At 39.5% G+C, this 20841-nt stretch overlaps 3 protein-coding genes across 3 annotated transcripts in view; 2 read left to right on the top strand and 1 right to left on the bottom strand.

Moving 5' to 3' along the window:
• scaper (S-phase cyclin A-associated protein in the ER) overlaps nt 1-6663 on the top strand; it is a 65236-nt gene extending 58573 nt beyond the window's left edge. Inside the window, 3 exon segments of the mRNA XM_034141459.1 lie at nt 4752-4943; nt 5586-5634; nt 5894-6663. Coding sequence (XP_033997350.1) covers nt 4752-4943; nt 5586-5634; nt 5894-5991 — 339 coding nt within the window. The 3' untranslated portion in view covers nt 5992-6663.
• Nucleotides 6664-8311: 1648 nt separating this feature from the next.
• On the bottom strand, nt 8312-12713 carry isl2a (ISL LIM homeobox 2a). Its single transcript, XM_034141949.1, has 6 exons — nt 12599-12713; nt 11947-12136; nt 11218-11477; nt 10424-10710; nt 9414-9581; nt 8312-8860 (listed from the first exon to the last, which is right to left on the bottom strand). The coding sequence occupies exons 1-6, from the start codon at nt 12654-12656 to the stop codon at nt 8744-8746; spliced, it is 1080 nt and encodes a 359-aa protein (XP_033997840.1). The 5' UTR covers nt 12657-12713; the 3' UTR covers nt 8312-8743.
• Nucleotides 12714-14273: 1560 nt separating this feature from the next.
• On the top strand, nt 14274-20760 carry etfa (electron transfer flavoprotein subunit alpha). The gene is made up of 12 exons (XM_034141793.1): nt 14274-14385; nt 15318-15467; nt 15693-15774; nt 16075-16157; nt 16436-16535; nt 16695-16805; nt 17020-17121; nt 17216-17284; nt 17364-17446; nt 18414-18479; nt 18940-19020; nt 20319-20760. Exons 1-12 carry the CDS (start codon nt 14347-14349, stop codon nt 20352-20354), a joined length of 1002 nt encoding a protein of 333 aa, XP_033997684.1. The 5' UTR covers nt 14274-14346; the 3' UTR covers nt 20355-20760.
• Nucleotides 20761-20841: the final 81 nt, after the last annotated feature.

Below are 20841 nucleotides of genomic sequence, written 5' to 3'. Positions count from 1 at the left end.
ACCTCTGATATGTCATTTACGTCCGCACGGTCGCAGTCAACCCCCATCACCACAATTTATGGTCTGATTACCCATTCTCATTTAGCAGATTTCTTACTTCTATTAAAGGATCTTCCTCCAGTCAAAGGCGCTTTTCTTTTTTCTCTCAGCTTCTATGCAATTTAATTATTCTGATGTACGGAATTAGCATCTGTTGGTCATTTGCATTTTATATTGAATAATTGAATGAAGACTGATGATTAAATTAAGCGGGTGACAGATGAATCGTCTTTGGTCAACCAGAGAAGCGTTAACAAAGCAGCCATGCTTGACTGTATTTAGTGGGAAAAAAACATGTTGATCATTTAATGCAGAATCTGTCATTCCTCGACAACCACTGTCAATAAGTATATCTCAAGTAAAAGAAACAACAACGAAAAAATCCTTTCACATTTCCTCCAGTTAAGGACATATTGGATTAAATATATTGTCGGGAAACAAGATCCCACACAACCTCCGTAGAGAGTTGATCTTTGCCAGTTGTCCAGTTTCTGGAACGGGTCCATTCAGTTCTGCACAAAGATGGATGGCGTTAAGGAGAATATTTAGAGCAGCCTGAGCTTTTCTCAAGCTAATGTAAGCAGTGGCAGAACACAAAAGCGGCGCAACCCAGGGCTGTGCGCTCGTAGAGACTGCTGATTCACTGTCGGCACACCAGATTTTGTTTATATATATATATATATATATATATATATATACGCTTTAGAAATAAGGCTGCTCATAGAAAGCAAAACTTTGAAGCAGCACTATATGAAGTGATGTATTCCCCCTGCACTGGGGGCATGAATAATTCACCTTGTCACACAAAAAGCCATTGGGAGAGTGACATATGTAGTAGGCTTGTGTGTTTTTCAAGTGTGCTTCTGCTCGTGGGGGCCTCCGAGCCATGTAGCCATATGTTTCATTGTTTGTTAGGTAGGTCCGTAGAGACCTTTTGACAAAAAAAGCAGAAAGAATTACACCGTTTTTACAACTGACGTGTAACTGTACTTCCTTTTTCCCTGAAGAGACATGCGCCGGTAATCTCCTTGTCTTTGAATACGGTGATTCACTTGTGAATCATCCGTGGTGATGATCATTGAATCTCTGAGCTGACGAGACTGTAATTGTAAACTGTTGACATGTTAAACCACCAGATTCCCGCTTGTGTTTGACAAAGACACAAGCAATTTGAGAGTGTGGAAATCTTAAGAAAACTTTGCATTTTTTCACTACATGGAAAATGGCCACACACACGCAAGCAGAGTGGGCTAAACACAAAGATACACACAGAGGCAGGTCTTATTTCAGGTAGCGTATGGACGTTTTAGAAATGTAATGGGATCGATTTCCCTGCACTGGCTCTTGAGATTACCTGACCCCTCTGTGCTTATGTTTCGTAAACTGTTTTCTTTATACCTGTAAGCATCCCATGAGCTATGGCTCACATCCCACACACATCTCCAGATTTCAGCCTTATCTGTGGGGTCGTTCCTCTTCTTCCCATTCTCTACGAGGGCGTTTCCTCTACCCCGCAGGCCCGAGCCAAGCTTTAGGCCTGTAATTCTTGTTAACCTGATGTTGAAACGCTCCCTTCAGCAGTCCATTACAACCAAGACAACCAAGCCCTCACTGCCTGCAGGGTAAGTGCAGCTCGTGCAGACCATAGGGAGCCAGCAGCCGGGAATGCACACTCTGTATCACCCGGCAGAGTAAACAGAGGCAGAGGAACACAGACAGACACACTCTCCGCTGACTGGCAGGAGAGGGCCTGATTGTTAGCTCGGTAGATGATTTACTCTCTGCTTCAAGGGTGAACGCAGGTCCAACTGACTTTAAGTGAAGCTGAGGACATTTTTATCCCTACGTACCTTTCAGTGAGGAGTTTCCATTTGTCTGTAACACTGTCGTCAGGTTGGCTTCAGAGCAGAATTATCAGCAGTAAAGATCTGGGTCGGAATGACAGTCTTAGCTCATAGAGATAAATAAAGAGTTATTAAGCTTCTTTGTCTAAACAGCAGTTTTTTTTATGGGTTTTTAAAGCAACTGACAATCGCCCTAAAAGTCAAGTTGGAGTGTGTATGTCAATGTCTGCCTCGCTAGCATCCAATTGTCCCAAGGTAATTTACACAGCGTCCTGTGCACGTCTCAATCAGCCATTGTAAATGTTGTAAAGAGGCACTAAACAGTTTTGTGGTGTATGCTGTGCTGCTTGTCTTATCAGTAAGGCAGTTCCACTGATGGTTCTGGTTTGTATTGTGGATTCAAGCGTCAGATATACGGCCCTGCTCTGACACTGGTTCCTCCTGAGGTGTTCACGCCGTCTAGACGCTGCAATGAATGGAGATTCTTCCACACATCCAAGATTGTCCCTGATTGTCTTCATTTCTGTCCCTCACCCAGCATCGGTGCAGCCTCATGCAGGCTAATTATGCTTTTTTCAGATTTATGAATTTGTGCACAGCTGGATAATGGCTGCCTCTTCTTTTTGTTCTGCATTCTTAAATCTGTTTTAACTTAGTTTCATCTTAGATTCTGGGTTTTTCCCCGAGAATTTGTTTGCGTTTCAGAACATTAACTTTACACACTCTTTGTTGTCATTGTGGACAGTAAGGAAGTTATGTCATGGAGGCGTCATAAAACTCAGCTCTGTTTGAAAATGCCAGATCTATGAACTTAAGAAAAAACAGAGCAGCCAAAGACACTTGAGTTTTTACAGCGTTATAAGCGAGTGCCAGATGCATGGCTTCAGATGCTTGTTGTTAGTTTTATGATGTCAGCTTTTGAGCTGCAGATACTTCAGCTGAGCGGGGAGAGGTACCGCCACAACATAATCTCTAGTTGGAAACCATTCGGGCTCTGGTGTTGCTCTTCACCTGGTGGAGGCGTGGAAAGTTGGCCCGGGGACTCGGTTTCCCTGTGACCTCCGTGCTCTTGCTGCCACCAGGTTTTGTTTTATGTCTTTCTGCATCAGGCACTTGAAGGTGGACAATTTGTTTAGGCAGCTGAAGATGGAGCTGTGCGAAGCCGAGGATTATGAGATTGCTGGGTGATTTGTGGGTTGGATCTTCTCAGAGCCCCAGCTCTAACATCCAACACTCGCTATGGTGTTAAATTATGATACCTAAACCATAAATATTCTGGATTAAGTCCCAAGAATGAATAGATTCTTTAGCTTTTGCAGAATCATGGTTTTGGCTTTCAAATGAATTCAGCTGCATGAATTTACGATCCCCCCCCCCAATGCCAGTTTGTCTTTAGGCTGTGTTGCAACAGACAAGATAGATATGATGATGTAGGATTTAGTAGAAAGTAGCATGAAAATACAAAAACTACATGAACTGAAAATAAGCAGCTCTACTTTTGAAAACAACCAGAGCTTGTCTTTTTTTTCTCCTTCCGTCAGTGGATAACTTTTTCCAACTAGCCCCACATTCCTTTGTGAAAAACACTTATTGAGTCAGTGAAACTGTGGGGATTTTTTTCTTCCACTCTTACGCACACAGATTCACAGAGGGGTCTACATCTTTGTAACATATTCCAGACCGTCCTTTAATTCAAAATGTCTCTCGCCGAAACACATCAGACCAGAAATACATGTTCTCTCAGCTTCAAAAATTAACACTTTGATTTCAACTTGACAAATTCGGTGCTCTTAACGTTTTCAAGTAGTTGTATTGCATTAAGGTTCAGACTGTTTGACCTGTTCATATGGGCCCTTTAAACACAGGATGATGGGAAATGGCACTGTTCTGTGTTCCTTTGAACGCCGCTGTAGAGGGCAGCTCTGAGAAGCTTCACCTTGAACTGATAAAAGCAATGAATTATCGCTTTGTTTATCCTGCTGCTCAAACTTGGAGTGCATTATCAAAGGACAGAGTGTATTTTTAAAATCTTGTAAATCTGGTGAATTTATGTCACCATGACTTGGGGACCTTACCTTGGCCTTCTGGTTTCCATTGGGATTGAGGCTCTAGTCCCGTGGTCTGTAACTGTGAAGTATTGCAGGCAGGATTTAGCACGCTGACCCCCGGCTCTCAGAGGGGTGCTCATGGTCTTCCCAGGCTCAGGGGAGATGACCAGAGCATTAGGCCGGGACCCCTCCCTTTGCAGTGGTCTCCTTTCTAATCAAATGTGTCTGGGAGTGATTTGGTTTGAATACTGGTGGCCCGGTCGGATGTGATGGTGTGTGATTGACGGGCTGTGATGCAGAGCAGGATGTCGGCAGGGTGAAAATACCATTAATGTTATTGCTCATTTCTTAAAGTGGGGGTGGCCACACTGTTGGTGGAGGTTTGTCACCTTCATCCTCCCCCCCCACCACCACCACCCTTTATTCCCCCTGTTGCACTACGAATGCCCTCTCAACCTGAGCTTCACTCCAGTTACAAGCTTCTTCACTGATTCTGAACTTCACTGTTGCTCAGAGAGCTTCACACAAAAGTGAAGTTTTAACCACTGATAATGACATCAGTTCACGTTTCCTTGTTATGTTATAGCAGCTCTGCTACTGCCGTTGGTACAAAGGAAGAACAACAACATCCCATCATTGTGTTTTATGGCCCATAATTGCGCGGTGGGAGGCTGTGCCCCCCAGGTCTCCTCCTAATGGCTGTTTGTGTGTTATTTTAGTGGCAGATTTACATGTGGGAGGGACGTAGGGCGGGGATTTACAACCAGCAGTGCCCCTGACGGGCTTAGTGAGTGACTGGCCCTCTCCCTGTGTGTTCCAGGTGATAGTACAGTCTGGACGCCAGCCCAGCGTTCTGCAGAAACTGTGTCAGCTGCCCTTCCAGTACTTCAGCCACCCACGCCTCATCCGAGTGCTCTTCCCCTCCCTCATCTCCGCCTGCTACAACAACTCCCACAACAAGGTCATCCTGCAGCAGGAGATGAGCTGTGTGCTGCTGGCCACATTCATTCAGGTAAATATGGGAACATGGTCCCATATGTGGTATATGTTTGCACATAAATAAGTCATTATTTTTCACACAGATTTCATGGTTGTAATACCATGGCCAAAACAAATAAAAGATGTACTAAATATCAAAAACAACATATGTGGCTTTATCTTTTTAAATAAAACGTCCAAACACAATTAATTATTTGCATGGGCTCAATAACAGTTGCTTCTCTGGAGCGCGGTGCATGTGTAACAGGCAGGATTTTACAAAGATAAATGTCTTCCTTGACAGTGGATTTACCTGCCACTGGTTCAACTCCCAGTAAACAGCTTGTCTCCTTCATCTTCCTCTGACAACACGCCCCTCACCACTCTGCAACCACCACTGTTTAGACACCGATTAACTTCCATTCAAAGGGGGACAAGCTATTGTCATTTCTTTCAAACAAAGCAATAATGCATGGGGTCTTACCCCGCTGCCCTTAGCGTTGAGTTAACCCCAAGAACATTCCTCCAAAGTTTGATCCTAAATGTCTTTATCACTCATTATACCAAAGATATTAATTTTGAATAGTAAATTACAATGACAATTTGTGAAAAGTAAAAGTAAACCCTGCATTATACCGTTATAGTTGGAACTAATGCTTCTTATATTCTCCCCTAGGATTGTGCTACAAATGAGAAAGATTCAGACAACAAAATAAAGCACACAGGTAAGTTATTTTGATAAATATCAAATGCATAACCAAAAATGTGATAAATTGTATTCATTTTATATATTTGATGATATAATGATATGTTAGGTAAAAACAGGCATGTAGGTTTCCCATATTCTAATATTAAGATAAACGTATTTCTTTGTATATTTCTTTGTGATTAATGTCTTTTATTTTAATGAAATCCTGATTCTTGCTAGTTTTAATAGGTTGTCTGCCCAGTATAATGAAGCTGTTCTTCTCTGTGTGTGCAAAGTTTCCCAGCAGCTGGATTACTGCGAGTTGTCCAACCGCTTTCCAAGAGATCAGTGGGACTCGGCACTGCAGTTTTTTTTCAAGAAACAGGAAGAGTGATGGAGATGCACACTGTCCTCAAGATGGATAAGCGCAGTATAAACACTTCTGAAGAAACGTGAGATGTGAAATTGGTTACGTTTTTTTGTTCCTCACCTAAAGTCTGCACACTAGTTATATGTTCTCATATGTTCTTCAAACTTTGTCAAACATTAAGATTGTGAAGCCTTATCCTCAGTGTGTGGCTGTGTTTTGATTTATTTGAAATCAGATTGGAGTTTATGAGAAATTTGCACAAAATGTATTGTTGTTCTTTGCAGTTAGAACGCATGCACATCTTTTTCATTTAATGTCTAAACGACTCGTCTGTTTTCTCTTTGTTTCTGTTGTAGATAGAAATGGATGTGTTTTCCAAGCAGTTAAACCTGAAACATTTACTTATACTGTAATTTATAATATGCCAAGTGTTTTCATTAATACTGTTTGTGTTCATTATTGTATTTGTCTCATGTTTGAATGTGAATGGCCAGAATGTTATTTTGTTGTCTTCGTACATTAATGCCCGTTCAAAGTTACTGTACCTGGCCTGCCTTTATTACAAACTTGTGTTGAGAGTTATATTTGAGTTATATTTGTTATATTTCTCTGTTAGGAGGCACATGCAAATTAATATAATTTATTGACTTATTTACCTTTTAAACATGCAAAATAAAAAATATTATGGTTACAGTATGTATTGTTCTTTGATTTTTCTGTGTGAACTGTACAAAGTTTATTTGATACCATTAATATGAGTTAAAAACTATTAAGACTCGGTGGTTGGTCTTGTCTTTATGTCTTTTATAACCCTCAATTAAATTAAAGAAGATGTCCTTATTGGGTCTATGATTTACTTGCATATAAACAATGCTTTGTTTAATGTCAGAGAATGTGACTTCATCAAAAAGGTGTGAAATGTAAAAGGAGGTTGTCTTCCTCTGTACTTGCCTTGCACTGATTTATTGAAAGTAAATTGATTGGTGTATTCAAAATATAGAGATTAGCAAAATAAGGCTTAAGAAATAAGATAGAAAATAACTCTTATTTTTAAAAAAACTTGCCTTGCATTGCAGTGTGAAACCGCTGAAGCATTCATTCCAGCTTGCCCAGTTCAAATTTGAAGTCAGTGTTGATGTTAAATATGTGGAAGGTGTTGAAAATGAATATTCCTTACATGTTTAAATTTGGTGTTTTATTTTGAAATGTATAGTGAGCACATATAATGTAATTTTTGGGGGCAGTTAGATAGCCCTGTTAGGTACGTTTCAAATTCACATTATCTTCTTAAATGTAGCTGTTTTAGAAGATATAATTATTAGCATGTCTTAAAGCCTTAACAGGATTTTGACTTTCAATGAGACTCTACTTCCTTCAACTGATAAAAGCCGATCCTCCCAAACAAATTGTTGAGGTGTAGTGTGTCAGTCCCGGCTTGACCTGCATGCTCTTTTGTCCAGCGGCTATTTGCCGGTCAGGATTCCTACTGGAATGAAAATAAACTGAAGACACGCCAGGATGCGTCCGCGGGCTGGGAGTCCCCTCTCGCGGCTGCGCGCTTTGTTTTGGGTCCATTCAGTGTATCCTGCAGGTGATGCCAGCAGCAGATAAGCGGCCCCGCTGCCTCTCCTCTGTCTAGACGTGTAACCATAAGCCTCAGGTCGGTATGATAGCCTACTGTGACATTTGTCTAAATAAGAAACATTTGATCGTTGTATCACCATTACAGGAAAACCGCATTATGCATATTGATTTAAATGTTTGTTTTAACGCCATGGTCTTCTATTTTATTTTGTAAGGAAGATGTTGTGATGATGCGTATTCATAGTCTGTCGCGTCTAATTCAGTGACCTATGACAGAGGGGCCAAAAGCTTAATAATATCTTGTCAACCATCAGTCACTGATCCACTTGGCTCAGAAACTGAGCAGGCCTAAATATAAGCTGAGCTTCTTTACTGCCACCTCAGGGTTTGTGACCTGAAGCTGACAGAAGAGCACCCAAAAATGTGGAAACTGAACATGTGTGACGCTGAAATATAGCTTGAGTTTAAGTATTTATTTGTATACGTTTTAGCCCTTGTAAAATGTTGAATTGTAGTACAGAAGCTGGGAAGCTATTTCAACTCTAACCTCCAACTCAAACAGTGTCAAGCATTATAAGCAGCAGTTTCCATTGACCTTTAAAATGATTCATTTAGCCTATTTAAAATAAATCTTCAGTTTTACGAAACAAATTGAATTTGCATGCAATCATCATTTGAAACTATGGTTTTATTGATAAGCTCGGGCTATGTCTGTCTTCATAATAAATAATAATAATAACTTATTTTCTGTTTCATTAATTTACAAGAGACGATATTGAAACTTACAAATCATGCACATCTACACAGTTTGTATTCCTGATAAACACAATGTAACCTTAGGACGTCCAATACAGGCTCACGTGTTTGAATCCCGTAAAATATTCACCACGTTATGGCCAGTTCAGGTATTGGCATTATGGTAAAATGTCCCATAACTAGAAGTCCATTAAGTCCATCAACAGCCGTGTGTCCTGCCGATGTGTCCTTGAGCAACACAATGAGCTTAAACGGCTAAATGTAAAGGGAATAGTCCTCCAATCCTCCGGTCGTCACATGAATTTATCCTGTAGCATAATCCATCCTGGTCCTTTAATTCGTTTTTCTTTGATTGAATGTCACAGAGGTCTCTGCGCGTCCCCATGCAGAGGACGCGGGTGCGCGCTCGGCGGCTCCAGCTGACCTCGAGGCCTCTTCACGTGTCCACGGGACTCGGCACCATGCTGTTCGGTGTGTCCGGTAACTGAGACGAGAGAGAGGTCACATCACTGCCCGAGGAGTTGCCCAGAGAGCCCGACTCAGAAAATGACACCTGCCAGAGGAAGCAATACGGAAGTCAGGTCTAGTCAGATCAACAACAATAAACATTTTACTTTCTTTTTTTAACAGATTGTTTTATTCTCACTTGCCACACTCATGTGAATTTGCTCATGACCAGGACTTGTATTGAAGTTGTAGCCTTGCCTATATTTTCTTTAAATGTATATGGTTTTCTTTTTTTTCTCCCCAAAATATCAGACCGATCTATCAAAACAAATATAGACTTTACCGTATCATCATATCAAGTGACCTCACAGGAGTCCTACAAATTTGATATAGGCTACAGCTTTTTTTATGGTTTGCACTTGAAATCAAAGGCGTCAATATTACTAAATTATCCAAGCATTGTTTTTAAACGAAATGAAGGACATCATCAGCGTTTCAAAACTTCTTAATTAAAGAAACAAGTTAAACAGTATTATTTTAAATTAAGTTTTAAAACTCTTCTATTTATTTTTCTGAATGTGAATTTAGCAGTCCCTTTGTATGATTTTAAACAGCCTATCTTTTTATTTCATCATAATGTGTTAAATGTAATCCCATACCAGCTGTTGGAAGGCGGGCTGGTCCAGGTCGCTCTGCAGGGCGAAGTCGCTGAGGGTCTTCCAGGGGGGCTGGTAGGTCTGCACCTCCACAGGATTCCCCTGCACGCTGTTGTCGTGCCGGATCGGACTGCCTGCCACCAGGGGGGTGCCTGTCATGCCCTGCAGGTTCTGCAAGAAGAACGAAAAACACTTAGTTCGCCCCAAATATTAGCCAATGATGCAGTCTGGTGTAAAGTCACTTCGGGTTAAATATGTTCTGCTCTGCAGCCACTACAGAAATACATTAAAAATAGCATCATTTTTTGTCATTTACGAATTATGAGCAAAAACAAACAAAAAATGCAGATAGGATGTAACTTCTTTATTACACAACATTATGTAGAAATGCATTCTAAAATCAGCCATTTGTATTTTACATTTTTAAAATGTTTTAATTTGCCTTTAAATTGGCATATATCTAATTCTGCAATAGTTAATATGATACAATGGATGTTGTCTACTCTTCCAAAAAGTATGTATGTATGTACATTTATTTTCTATTTAAAAATAATTCACAATTTACCATTATTTTCTGATTTATGAAAAATACAATACAATTGTATATCAAATGACGTCAAAACAACAGTGTTTGTTTTACATTTTATTCTTAGTCATATCCTTTTTTTTCTCACAATTAACAGTCTAAATGGTGTTTATGTAGGATTTTTAAATATTAAATTAAATCAAATTGTTATCTACAACAACATAGCCTTTTAAAATGATTCCCTTCTTTAATTTATCCAGCAGAGGTGTGACAATAAGATTGCATATGTACATTATTCGGTTGCCTGATCATTCACAAGTCTTTTATTGAGTTTCCCATGTTTTTACCCAATTAATCACACGTTTAGCTGGACAATTTAACAGTAGCCTTCAGAAAATAAAGCCTGCAGCAGGAGTTGCCAAATACATTGGGTTGTGGAATAGCATAATATTTCAATAAAAAATAAAAAAGTCATAACATTACTCACGGTTTTCTCGCTGTGGTGCTGTGATTGCAGATGCTTCATCAGGATGGTCCTCTTCTTGTCTTTGCAGCGCTTGTTCTGGAACCAGACCCGGATCACCCTGGGGCTCAGGCTGGTCATCTCCACCAGCTGCTCCTTCATCAGAGCGTCCGGTCGCGGGTTGGCGTTGTAGCAGGTCCGCAGGGTGTGGAGCTGCTTCTCGTTCAGCACCGTCCGGATCCGGGTCGTCTTCTCAGTCTTGTTGTGGCCGTGGTTCCGGTGATGAGGAGGATGCCGGACTGACACTGGTTCTGAAGAAAAATATTATTTTTTATTAGATACTTAAAATAGTTAGTAAATAAACAAAAATATAGAAAAAATATAGAAAACACGAAATTAAAGAAACAAATTAGCATCTGCAATTATAGAAATATTAGCTTTTAAATGCCAAGCTATTATAAGGTCACTACACCCATAAAACGTTGTACACAAACTGTATATAGGCCTTCCATATGCAACAATACAGAGGATCTATATAGAAAATATAATAAATATATAAATCATTTTCATAATTTATGTCAGAACCAAAATGATAACACGTGATATGAAACATTAATGCCCAAAACAAATATTCTTTAGTGGACTTTCTTCAAATGTTGCCTAAAAAAAACGTTTTCAACAAAGTTAAGCAGTAGAATAATACAAATAATAATTGTATTGCCAATAATAATAATATTACTAATAATGCACAAGTGTAGGCCTTTCCAGGTGATTTTCGTGCACTATTTTTGATTAATAATAAACGGTGTGTTTCCTACCGGAGATGTGCAGCGGTCTGCTGTGGACGCTCCCCGGGCTCAGCGGGCTGCCTGCAGAGGCCCGCTCCACCAGCAAGCCGTGATCCGCCCGGCACAGCAGCTCATTGTCCCGCAGAGAGAACTCGTCCCCCGGCAGGAGGTGACGGCTGCACACCGAGCACCGAAAACACTCCATGTGATACACGTTATCCCGAGCTCTCATCACCAGGTCGCTGCTGCAGAAGCCCATGTTACACTTTGCACATTTGATGCCAAATAACCTGAAAAGGACCAAGGAGACTGTGTTGGTCTCATAGCCCTAAAAGTTGTTGAATTAAAGGAATCTGATTTCGATCTCTGCCCATTAACAAAAGCTTAAACAGCTGTGAACTTGACAGAAATAAATAATATTAATCTGAATGCCTGCAACACAAATCTAATTCAGGTCCAGCATACACAATTTCATTAACACACCATATTTGCAGTATTATTAAAGGTTAAAAAAGGTTTAATGAGATATACACAGCTACAGTGAAGTTGTGCAATAAACATATTAAGTCACAGATTCCTCCAACAATGCAACATAAATATTAAAACAATACATAATTGTGCAAGATCAGGAGTTTAGCAACTATAGTTTAATCAAGCATTATAGGATAATAATATTGAATTTCCTCTAAATTGCTCCCTTTAATCCCCAACTTTCTCTTTTCTTTTCTCTTTCTGAACATTATGTAAATGCTGCATTACCTTGCATAATCTCTTTTACAGTAAGTCTTTCCGTCCCGGACGAAGCAAGTGCAGGTCTCGTCAAGGTACTGGCTGCACTCTGCACACTTGAGGCAGGCTGCATGCCACTCCAGGTCCGGGGAGACTCTCAGGATGTACTGGTCGTGTATCTGACTTCCACAGCCCACACACATTGCGATTCCCGACTTCTCTGCGGAGGGGAAGGCGTTAATGCAACACTGTGCGCACTCTTTTAATCCCCATGACATCCCTGTTAAACCCCCTTTACCCCTTCACATTAGGGAGGAAAAATGCTGCGTGTGTCACTACAAATATGTGGGTATTTCCAGGAATATTACAGAATTATTATAGAAAGAGTCAGGAGCTAAAAATATCACCAGTAACATACGGCATGTGTCACTTAAAACGCACGAACAGATACTACAGTATAAGTTTCTGTAATGATTGTTATATGAAAATTAGAGTGATTTTTCGTTAAGACAGTCAGTTGATCACGCCTAAGGTTCAGGTATTATCCTGCAAATGTCGAAATTAATCGTGCAATTAATCTTCAAAGTCAAGACACACGCCGGATGTGTCTTAAAAAGCATACTAAAAACTGACAACAGAACCCCAGAATGGCAGTAAAAGGAGGGAAAGACGAGTAACTTACTTTTTGAATGATCCCCCATATCATCCAAGAAAGAAGTATTGAGCAGGATATCCACCATACAGGAGAAATAGCCCAGTGCAAGCCGACAGATGGAGGAGAAGAGCGGCAGAGGAGACCGTCCCGTCCCTGGCTGGATGAGAAACTTGTATTCCTCCACCGAGAGGTGGGGAGAAAACAAAGATCATCGACCAGTGACGTCTGCAGACCTGGACCGCTGTTGGTCCGGGGAGAGGGTGCCATGCAAATCTCCTCCAGGACCCCTGCTCTTTTTTCATGTTGACTCTTTGGACTGGCTGGGAGAATTTTTGTTGTTGTTTTTTTTGTTATGTTTTTGTCCTGCAGCCCTGCCGACACATCTCTATTACCTTAAGAGCAATTTCGCTGTTTGTTGCTCACAGCATAATTTGTTATCGACTTACTGTAACATAACGTGTTACTGTAGTTTAGATTGTTATTGTCTTATATCACGTTTTTTATAATAATAATAATAATATTTATTTGTGGGCTCTTATTCGTGTTTTTTATGGATCAACGCAGTATCCTATTTTTTTATTACTGTTTATTTTGTGAGTTTCTTAGTTTTTTTATATTGTCTTTATAAAAACATCATGAATTGATCCATCCCCAAATACATTGAAGAAAATGTTTTACTGGTTAGGATTTAGTTTAGGACATAAATGATATAAATTGTAATATATTTGTGTTATTGTTATTATAGTTTAAAAAAAAATGGGGGGGGGGGGCGGGGTTGATTGTTTAATGTAAAATCTTTTTAATCAATCTATTTGTTTTTGTTTTGTTTAACTGGCTTTAATTGATAACCAATAACCTCACCCTACTAGAGGGAGCCCTCTACTGGATGAAACTGAGATCTTGGGTCCACAGACCCGATCAATAAAAGGCACTATGAAAAAGGTAGTTTTTTTTGCGTATCGATAAATTAGTAAACCTTATTTGTATAATCTGATAATGATAACAATAATAAATAGCGGTCATATGGGCTGGTTTTTGTGGATTTTGGCTACTTTTTTCAGTTTCCTCTGCCTTTATCCCTAATTCTCTCACGGTTTGCGTTTCAAGTCACTATTATATCTAACAAACCAGAAAACCTTTCATTTAGGTATTGTAAATAATTCTCTAGTAGCCTAATAATGATTGAATAAAATGTTTTAAGCCTAAGTGAAGGCCTTATTTTTACAAAATGAAAATGTAATATAAGTAAGTAATATATAAGTAAGATTTTAAAATGAAAATTATTGTAATTAAAAAGCTCACAGCACTCTTTGGGACATGGGCTTTATTGTGTTTATATGTTTATTGGTAGCCTAATTAAAAAAAACGGTCTTTTTACACTTTAAAACAAAGCAAGCTGAAAATGTACTTGTATAAAAGCCTATACATTTTCGGTATGTAGGCCTATTGTAGTGATTAAAAACAACATTTTGGGTTTAAGACAAATGGTGTTGCTGTAAAAGAAGCGCTTGCAGCCTTAAAATAACCTTTTATTGTTGTTGATAAGTAATGAATCGTGAATGCTTGCATGTGTTTTGCATGTGTTTTGCATGTGTTTATATGACAGGTTGCATGTTTATCAAGCAACTGTTTCTGTAGTTTAGCAATGTTTTTATTTTTTAACCTGACCGGAAGTTATGTTTCTTAATCTCGCGAGAACTCGTTGGAAACGTCAGATCACCTTTGACACAGTTGTGTTCCTGCAGCAGCACTGAGGAGCATCTGAAGGGTCCAAGATGAACAGAGCTTTCAACAGAACAAGTCTAAAACAGCTGGTAAGAGTATGACAGTTATACATTTATAACTTACACATATATTGTATTGATCTATTAACTTTAAGCAGACAAAGATCTTGAAACATGCCACTCTGCTTGCTTGTTATGTTGCAGCCACAGCTAGCTTGCTAGCTAATTAACACGTTACGCAAAACATGTTTGTCTCTCAAACGGTGGTTTTATTTTATATACGTGTGTGACAGCGTTGTTTGACTTATTCTGACAACAACATTGCATAAACCTTGTAAAATCTTAATTATATAAACGAGCTTTCTGTGTTGAGCTAGCGCTAGCTGGTGTTAGCATAGCTACCCTCGCAGTTATGAAACCTGTCGATAAACAGCAGTTACGAAAGGGTTCAACTGTCATTGACGCAGTAGGGATCGTTGATACCAGATTTAATGCAATCTCAATGAGACATATATCAATATTGAATAGGTTTATAGAGAATTTCGTATGTGTTACTTTTTAGGTTTTTTCTTGTTGTGTAACTTCATTTGAATGACCTTCATAAAGTGAGTGTTCTGTCCTGTCCAGATGAGGCTGGTATTATCCCGTTTTACTTCGACAGTCTGCAGCTGTAGACTGGCACTACAATATATATATATATATATATTATATACAATTAATCACAGGACTGGTTGATATTGCAATACAAACAAATGAATACATGTGGACACAATGTTTAAGCAGTACAGAGGACATTGCTTTGAATAATTAAATAATACATTATCAAAAATATTTCTATTAAGAAAAACATGTTTTCATTTGTTAACCCTAATTCATTGTTCAACTCTAGTCTAGTCCATTTTTATGAACAATTTTGCATGTGTGTACAGTATGCGTCTTAAATAAGGCAGTACCATTTCGTCTTTGGTTCAACTAATGGGGAATACATGAAATGCTAAGATGTTGCCCCTTTTCTCCAACAGACTGGTGTCCTCCAAAGGTTTCAAAGCACCTTGGTGGTCGCAGAGCACAACAATGACACGCTCACCCCGATTACACTAAATGCCATCACTGCTGCCAGTAAGCTGGGCGGAGAGGTAACCTGTCTGGTGGCTGGAACAAACTGTGCCCAGGTAGGCAAAGCTTTGTTTATTGACTGGCTTAAGGATCAAGAAACCTTTTGTGAAATCATTTGGACGTTCACCAAACTGCAGTAATATAGTAATGCAAAAAACATTCTGATAAATAAAGACACCGTATAGTAAATAATGTATAAAGTGCATGTTGAACATGCTTAAAGAGAAGAAGATAATATAGAACAAGGAAATATAGATACATCAGATTTTCTGTGTTTTCAGGTTGTTGAGCAAGTGAGCAAAGTACAAGGTGTGCAGAAGATTCTGGTTGCCCAACATGACTCGTACAAAGGTTCCCTGCCAGGTATGTAACAAACAAGAAACTTGATGCCTACTGTTTATTTAACCTCACAGAGCTAAATATATATTACACATTTCTGTTGTTGTTTTACGCAACAAGCTGCTTCATATTTGCACTCTTACTTATTCACAGCTAGATGATGTAGTGCTTGGCTTGCTCAAGGGCATCTTGGCAGTAGTTACCAAGGGAGAGGAGACCCATGCTCATATGTTAAAGCTGGACTGTACTGTCTGGCACCGCTGCGGTCAAAGGCACCTGATACCTGATTTAGTTTCAGCTGTCTGATTTTCTTTTCTTCCTCAGAGGAGTTAACTCCACTTATCCTGCAAACACAGAAGCAATTCAATTTCACCCACATCTGTGCTGGAGCATCTGCCTTCGGAAAGGTAAGGTAAGACAAGGACAAGAACAGTACCTGTATATTTTAGTTTTTAAAAGTTTAAATCAATTGTCTTCTCTTATTGCCCAGTCAAGATGAGCTTCTGTTCTACAAAAAAAAAAGAGAGCTTCTGCTTTAAATATGCTAATTTCGCAAAATATCCTCAATTCCAAAAGAACTGTCCGTTCATCAGTGTATTAACTATAGTCCATCTAACTTCCATTAAGTCTCCAACCAGGTTGATCAGTGCGTACTTCCCTGCTTACTCACCCTTTTGTTCTGCAGAACCTGCTCCCCAGAGTGGCTGCCAAGTTGGATGTTGCTCCAATTTCAGATATCATTGAGATCAAGTCTCCAGACACCTTTGTCAGAGCCATTTATGCTGGTAAGACCTTTCATAATGGTAAAGAACTAACAAATGTTTTGTTTAACCTTGACATGCGACATGATAGCTGGATTTGGTACAGCTTTGATATGACACAAATAACCTTGAAAGGCTTTAATTGATTATTTGCTGGTGCTTCTACTATTTTGATTTATATAGGAAATGCTCTCTGCACTGTGAAATGCAATGAGTCGATCAAGATCTTCACCGTCAGAGGGACATCCTTTGAGGCCGCTTCAACAGAGGGAGGAAGTGCTACATCTGCAGATGGTACCGTAACTTATAGATTCACTCGCAGATCTCTGAGACATTCATGTAAAGAAATGATTGTTATGAATGTTGAAGTATTGCTATAGGTTTCTATGAGAGGTATTTGATTGACTAATTTTGATTTAAAAATGATAAAGATACAGGATTCCACAAGGACAATTTTAATACAGCGTTCCTCATCATCATTTCTGATACTTGTATCCCTTGACAATAGTTACCTGTCCTCCTCCCGCTGGAGTTTCTGAGTGGCTGGAGCAGTGTCTGACAAAGAGCGACCGTCCAGATCTGACCAGCGCCAAAGTTGTGGTGTCAGGAGGTGGGAATCTGAAAAAGCAACGTCTCCATTTGTTATCAAAGCCACTTTCTGTGATGGCATTACAAAGTAGACTCATGGTGTGTTTCTTTCCCAGGAAGGGGTTTGAAGAGTGGAGATAACTTCAAGCTGCTTTATGACCTTGCTGACAAGATGAATGCTGCAGGTAAAAGGGGTTTTCATTTTGTGTTATTAATTAGTTTTCAGTAAATGTAAGTTTTAATTGCATATTATTCCTATTCCAGTTGGTGCATCCAGAGCAGCAGTGGATGCTGGGTATGTTCCCAATGACATGCAGGTTGGACAGACGGGCAAGATTGTAGCGCCGGTAAGTTATTCTTTTCCGAAGTGCTTATTCAAATGTATTCCTCTTGTACAGCATGCCAAGAAAAATAATCCACAGTATATTTTTAAATAACAAAATATGAAGTCACCTTTTTAAAATCATGTTAAAAGGCAGGAAACACTTGAACTCAAGTCAGAGTGGAAAAATGTGTCCTGCTTAAGACAAATGCCTTCTTGCCTTTACACAGCACGCTTGCAATTCAGTATGAACAGGGTTGCTGCTCTGCCCTTTTTAAAAGGTTAACTTCCCATTATGCGATACAGCCGGGTTACCCTAGCTCTGATTATCCACACATTAGGCCCTGGAAAATGTACTTGATGGCACATTTAGAGCCCTAACTGATTTAGCTGCTCCATTACAGCAGAGTGCACAGGATGCCTGCTCAGAGACTCAGACCGGGCGAGACTGCACAAATTAGATTTTTCAAATGTTATGACAAGCTGGTTGAATTCGGCTAAATTGAATAAATGTCTTTTATAATCTTGTTTAATTTCTCATCCTAACGATATAAAAAAGTAGTGTACATTTAAGGATTCACATTTCTTTACATTTGTGCATATAAGATCGTCTCCTCTTCAGATTAAAGTACAATTTATCAATAAACTAGTGATGTTAGAGGGTACATCTTCCGATTCTTTGTCGTTTCTGTAGTTATAAGACACTATTGTGTTGAAACACTGATGCTCTGCAACATTAAATAAGCACTGAAATATTAATATGGCAGAGATGGTTTTCCCAGTGAGTTTAGGGGAGATATGGGGACGCCTGACCCTTTGCACACCCGCCCCAGCTCTGACCCTCCGATAGATTACACAGCGTGGTCATTAACCCGTCCGTCAGCTCTGCTGGACCGTAGTTCTGAGATGAACCTTTCCCAAAGGCCAGAGATCACACTCCATGTCTACAAGCGAGTAAAACTAGTTTGGTTGTGTTCTGTTCGTGTCCTCAGGAGCTGTACATTGCTGTCGGTATCTCTGGAGCTATTCAACACCTGGCTGGAATGAAAGATAGCAAGGTAAAGTCACTGGAGCCACATGTTCCCCAACCTCTCATTTCTTACCACTTTTTCCTATGCTTTTCCTTTGATCTGTTTTTTTCCCCATTTATTTAACCCAAAAAAACGTTCTACCTTTGATGTAGACTTTCTGAAAACGAATGATATCAAATAGCCTAAATTCCTTGATCGATCACAGACATTCGTCAGAATTTGTAAAAGCAGATGTAGCCTTGCTACTAAGGAATTGTTATTGCATAGGGTAATTTAAAGTAAATGTCACACATGAGTACAGCAGCAGCACAGCATCATACATAACTCTGGTTGTCATACCCTTTAATATGATGTCCAATGTTGGGCTGTTTTGATACAAAATTGAATACATTTATACTTATTAAGTAATATTTGTTCTTATGCTTTAAGTTTGGACCATCATGTTGTTTGTGTATGAGTGTTAATCCTGTTTTTTCATTTTTTTCAGACTATTGTTGCCATCAACAAGGACCCAGAGGCTCCCATTTTCCAGGTGGCTGACCTTGGTTTGGTCGCTGATCTTTTCAAGGTAAAGGAGATTGATACTGCTGCAGTAATGTCACTAGGATCTAACATTAGGAAACAACGGTCAAACAGCTTACGCACCTTCTGCCACGACTTACTCTGTGTTTTGATTGCCAAAAGTGACAGTCAGAGGGTGTAACAGTTGCTTTCTCACTGATACATTTAGCAGGATGCCTTATTTAACCCCTAAACTGTTGAATTATTAAGTTCTTGAATTGATCAGAGGACAGTCTGCTTGAAGATGAAAACAAATAGCCCCTCAGAAGCTATAAAAAGTGATAGATAGTTAGTCAGAAGATGGCTTTAGTTTTGTATTCAGCTTCTACCTGCCAGACATTTCACACACTTAGGAGCTTTCTTGTATGCAGCTGGTACTTGAGGATAGTGAGCCAGGAGTGTTGGCAACACCAACTGGAGTCCAGTGCTGCTTGTGAAAGGCTAGCAGGTTATATTTTCACTTGTGTCCTGTTGGTCATGTTTTATTTATCCCCTCAGCAGTGCATGAGCAGCACAGGTGTCCTGACAAACTCTGTAGAAGTGATTAGTAATAATAGCTAGTGGCAGCAGAGTTGTGACCTACTGGGTGAGATCAGCTTACATGTGATCACTCCTCAGCTGATTAAAATGGATGGGCTCTCTACTTTTCCCCCCAAACAGACAATTGATACTTCAGACAACTCACAGTGACTGATGATTCAGTTCTGAAGCTGCTCCACTCACAAGCAGAGACATTTGAATAATTGTATACTTATATTGTTTACTTTGAAAGGCTTTTTGAAATGGTCTTGCTTTAAACCACTGACTGGCATTATCAGCATGTTAATTTATGGGCCAGATGCCTCCACTGCAAAGTCTTGCTCTGCATTTGTCAACCTTGCAAACACTGAGATAAATGTTTGAAGCCGCTAGATAAATCTCAGATGAAAGTCAGTGTGCTGCTCATTTATACCGTTAGCATAAAAGTGCATGATGGTTTGTTTAATAAACTCATAAATCTTGTATCACCGAATACGCTGGGGAACATTTATCCCCACATGTGAAGCCTGGCTATACCTCAACTGGTCTCAGCAGTTGTTAATTCAGAACAGAAGTGTATAACAATGCAGTAGTTTAGTTTACAAGTAATTGGTTTTAAAGTACAGCGGAACAATTACACACATTGTATTGGACCTTTCAGCACTGTAGCGAGCTCCAGCAGTAAAACACTTTACAGAAAAAATCCCAGGTTTTCTCCTGCCATAATGTCAAGGTAAATGTTTGTTAAGATATTATATTTAAGCCTCTGCTCTTTTTTCTCTTCAGGCTGTCCCTGAGATGACTAAAGCTCTGGACAAGTGAGGAGGAACCGGTCAGACTTCCATCACATAGCCACTGCCTTAACAAATATCTGAAGTTGTGAGTGTTTGCGTGCAGAAATAACTTTCACCATCTGCTCTCTGACTGGTAACAGACACAAATTGTCAATATAGAAATAAATGCCAGTTTTTATCGATAATATACGTGTTAAATATCAACAAATAAGCTTGTACTGACCTTGGGGCGGTGTCTGATGCCATTGGTAATACAAATGTTGTAATTTGTATTTAATTCTCTGGTACAGCAAAGGACATCTTTGGGAACGCTTGCCTCTCTGACGTACTGTGTAGATGACTGTAAGATGTAGCTCTTCATGCTAGCCTAGAGGATGTGTACTCAATGAGATGCTTTTGGAAAATAATGTATTAAATTGACAACTAATAACTTTTCTCATTTTGCCATGTTTTTCTCTTTATTGGATTCATTTTGCAATGCCCTCTCCCCACGATCAAGATAGAAAAGGCCTGTT

Source organism: Trematomus bernacchii, unplaced genomic scaffold (assembly GCF_902827165.1).
Source record: "Trematomus bernacchii unplaced genomic scaffold, fTreBer1.1, whole genome shotgun sequence".
NCBI classification, from domain to species: Eukaryota; Metazoa; Chordata; class Actinopteri; order Perciformes; family Nototheniidae; genus Trematomus; species Trematomus bernacchii.
The sequence above is the reverse complement of the archived record's forward strand: the minus strand, read 5'-3'. Positions and strand labels throughout refer to the sequence as shown.

Excerpts from the sequence above, each read along its gene's own strand:
- etfa (XM_034141793.1), top strand. The coding sequence starts at position 14,347 with ATGAACAGAGCTTTCAACAGAACAAGTCTAAAACAGCTG. Across the intron at positions 17,285-17,363 it reads TGACAAGATGAATGCTGCAG|TTGGTGCATCCAGAGCAGCA; the intron begins GTAAAAGGGGTT and ends TTCCTATTCCAG. Across the intron at positions 19,021-20,318 it reads TGGTCGCTGATCTTTTCAAG|GCTGTCCCTGAGATGACTAA; the intron begins GTAAAGGAGATT and ends TTTTCTCTTCAG.
- isl2a (XM_034141949.1), bottom strand. The coding sequence starts at position 12,656 with ATGGTGGATATCCTGCTCAATACTTCTTTCTTGGATGATATGGGGGAT. Across the intron at positions 11,478-11,946 it reads TGTAAAAGAGATTATGCAAG|GTTATTTGGCATCAAATGTG; the intron begins GTAATGCAGCAT and ends GGTCCTTTTCAG. Across the intron at positions 10,711-11,217 it reads CAGACCGCTGCACATCTCCG|AACCAGTGTCAGTCCGGCAT; the intron begins GTAGGAAACACA and ends ATTTTTCTTCAG.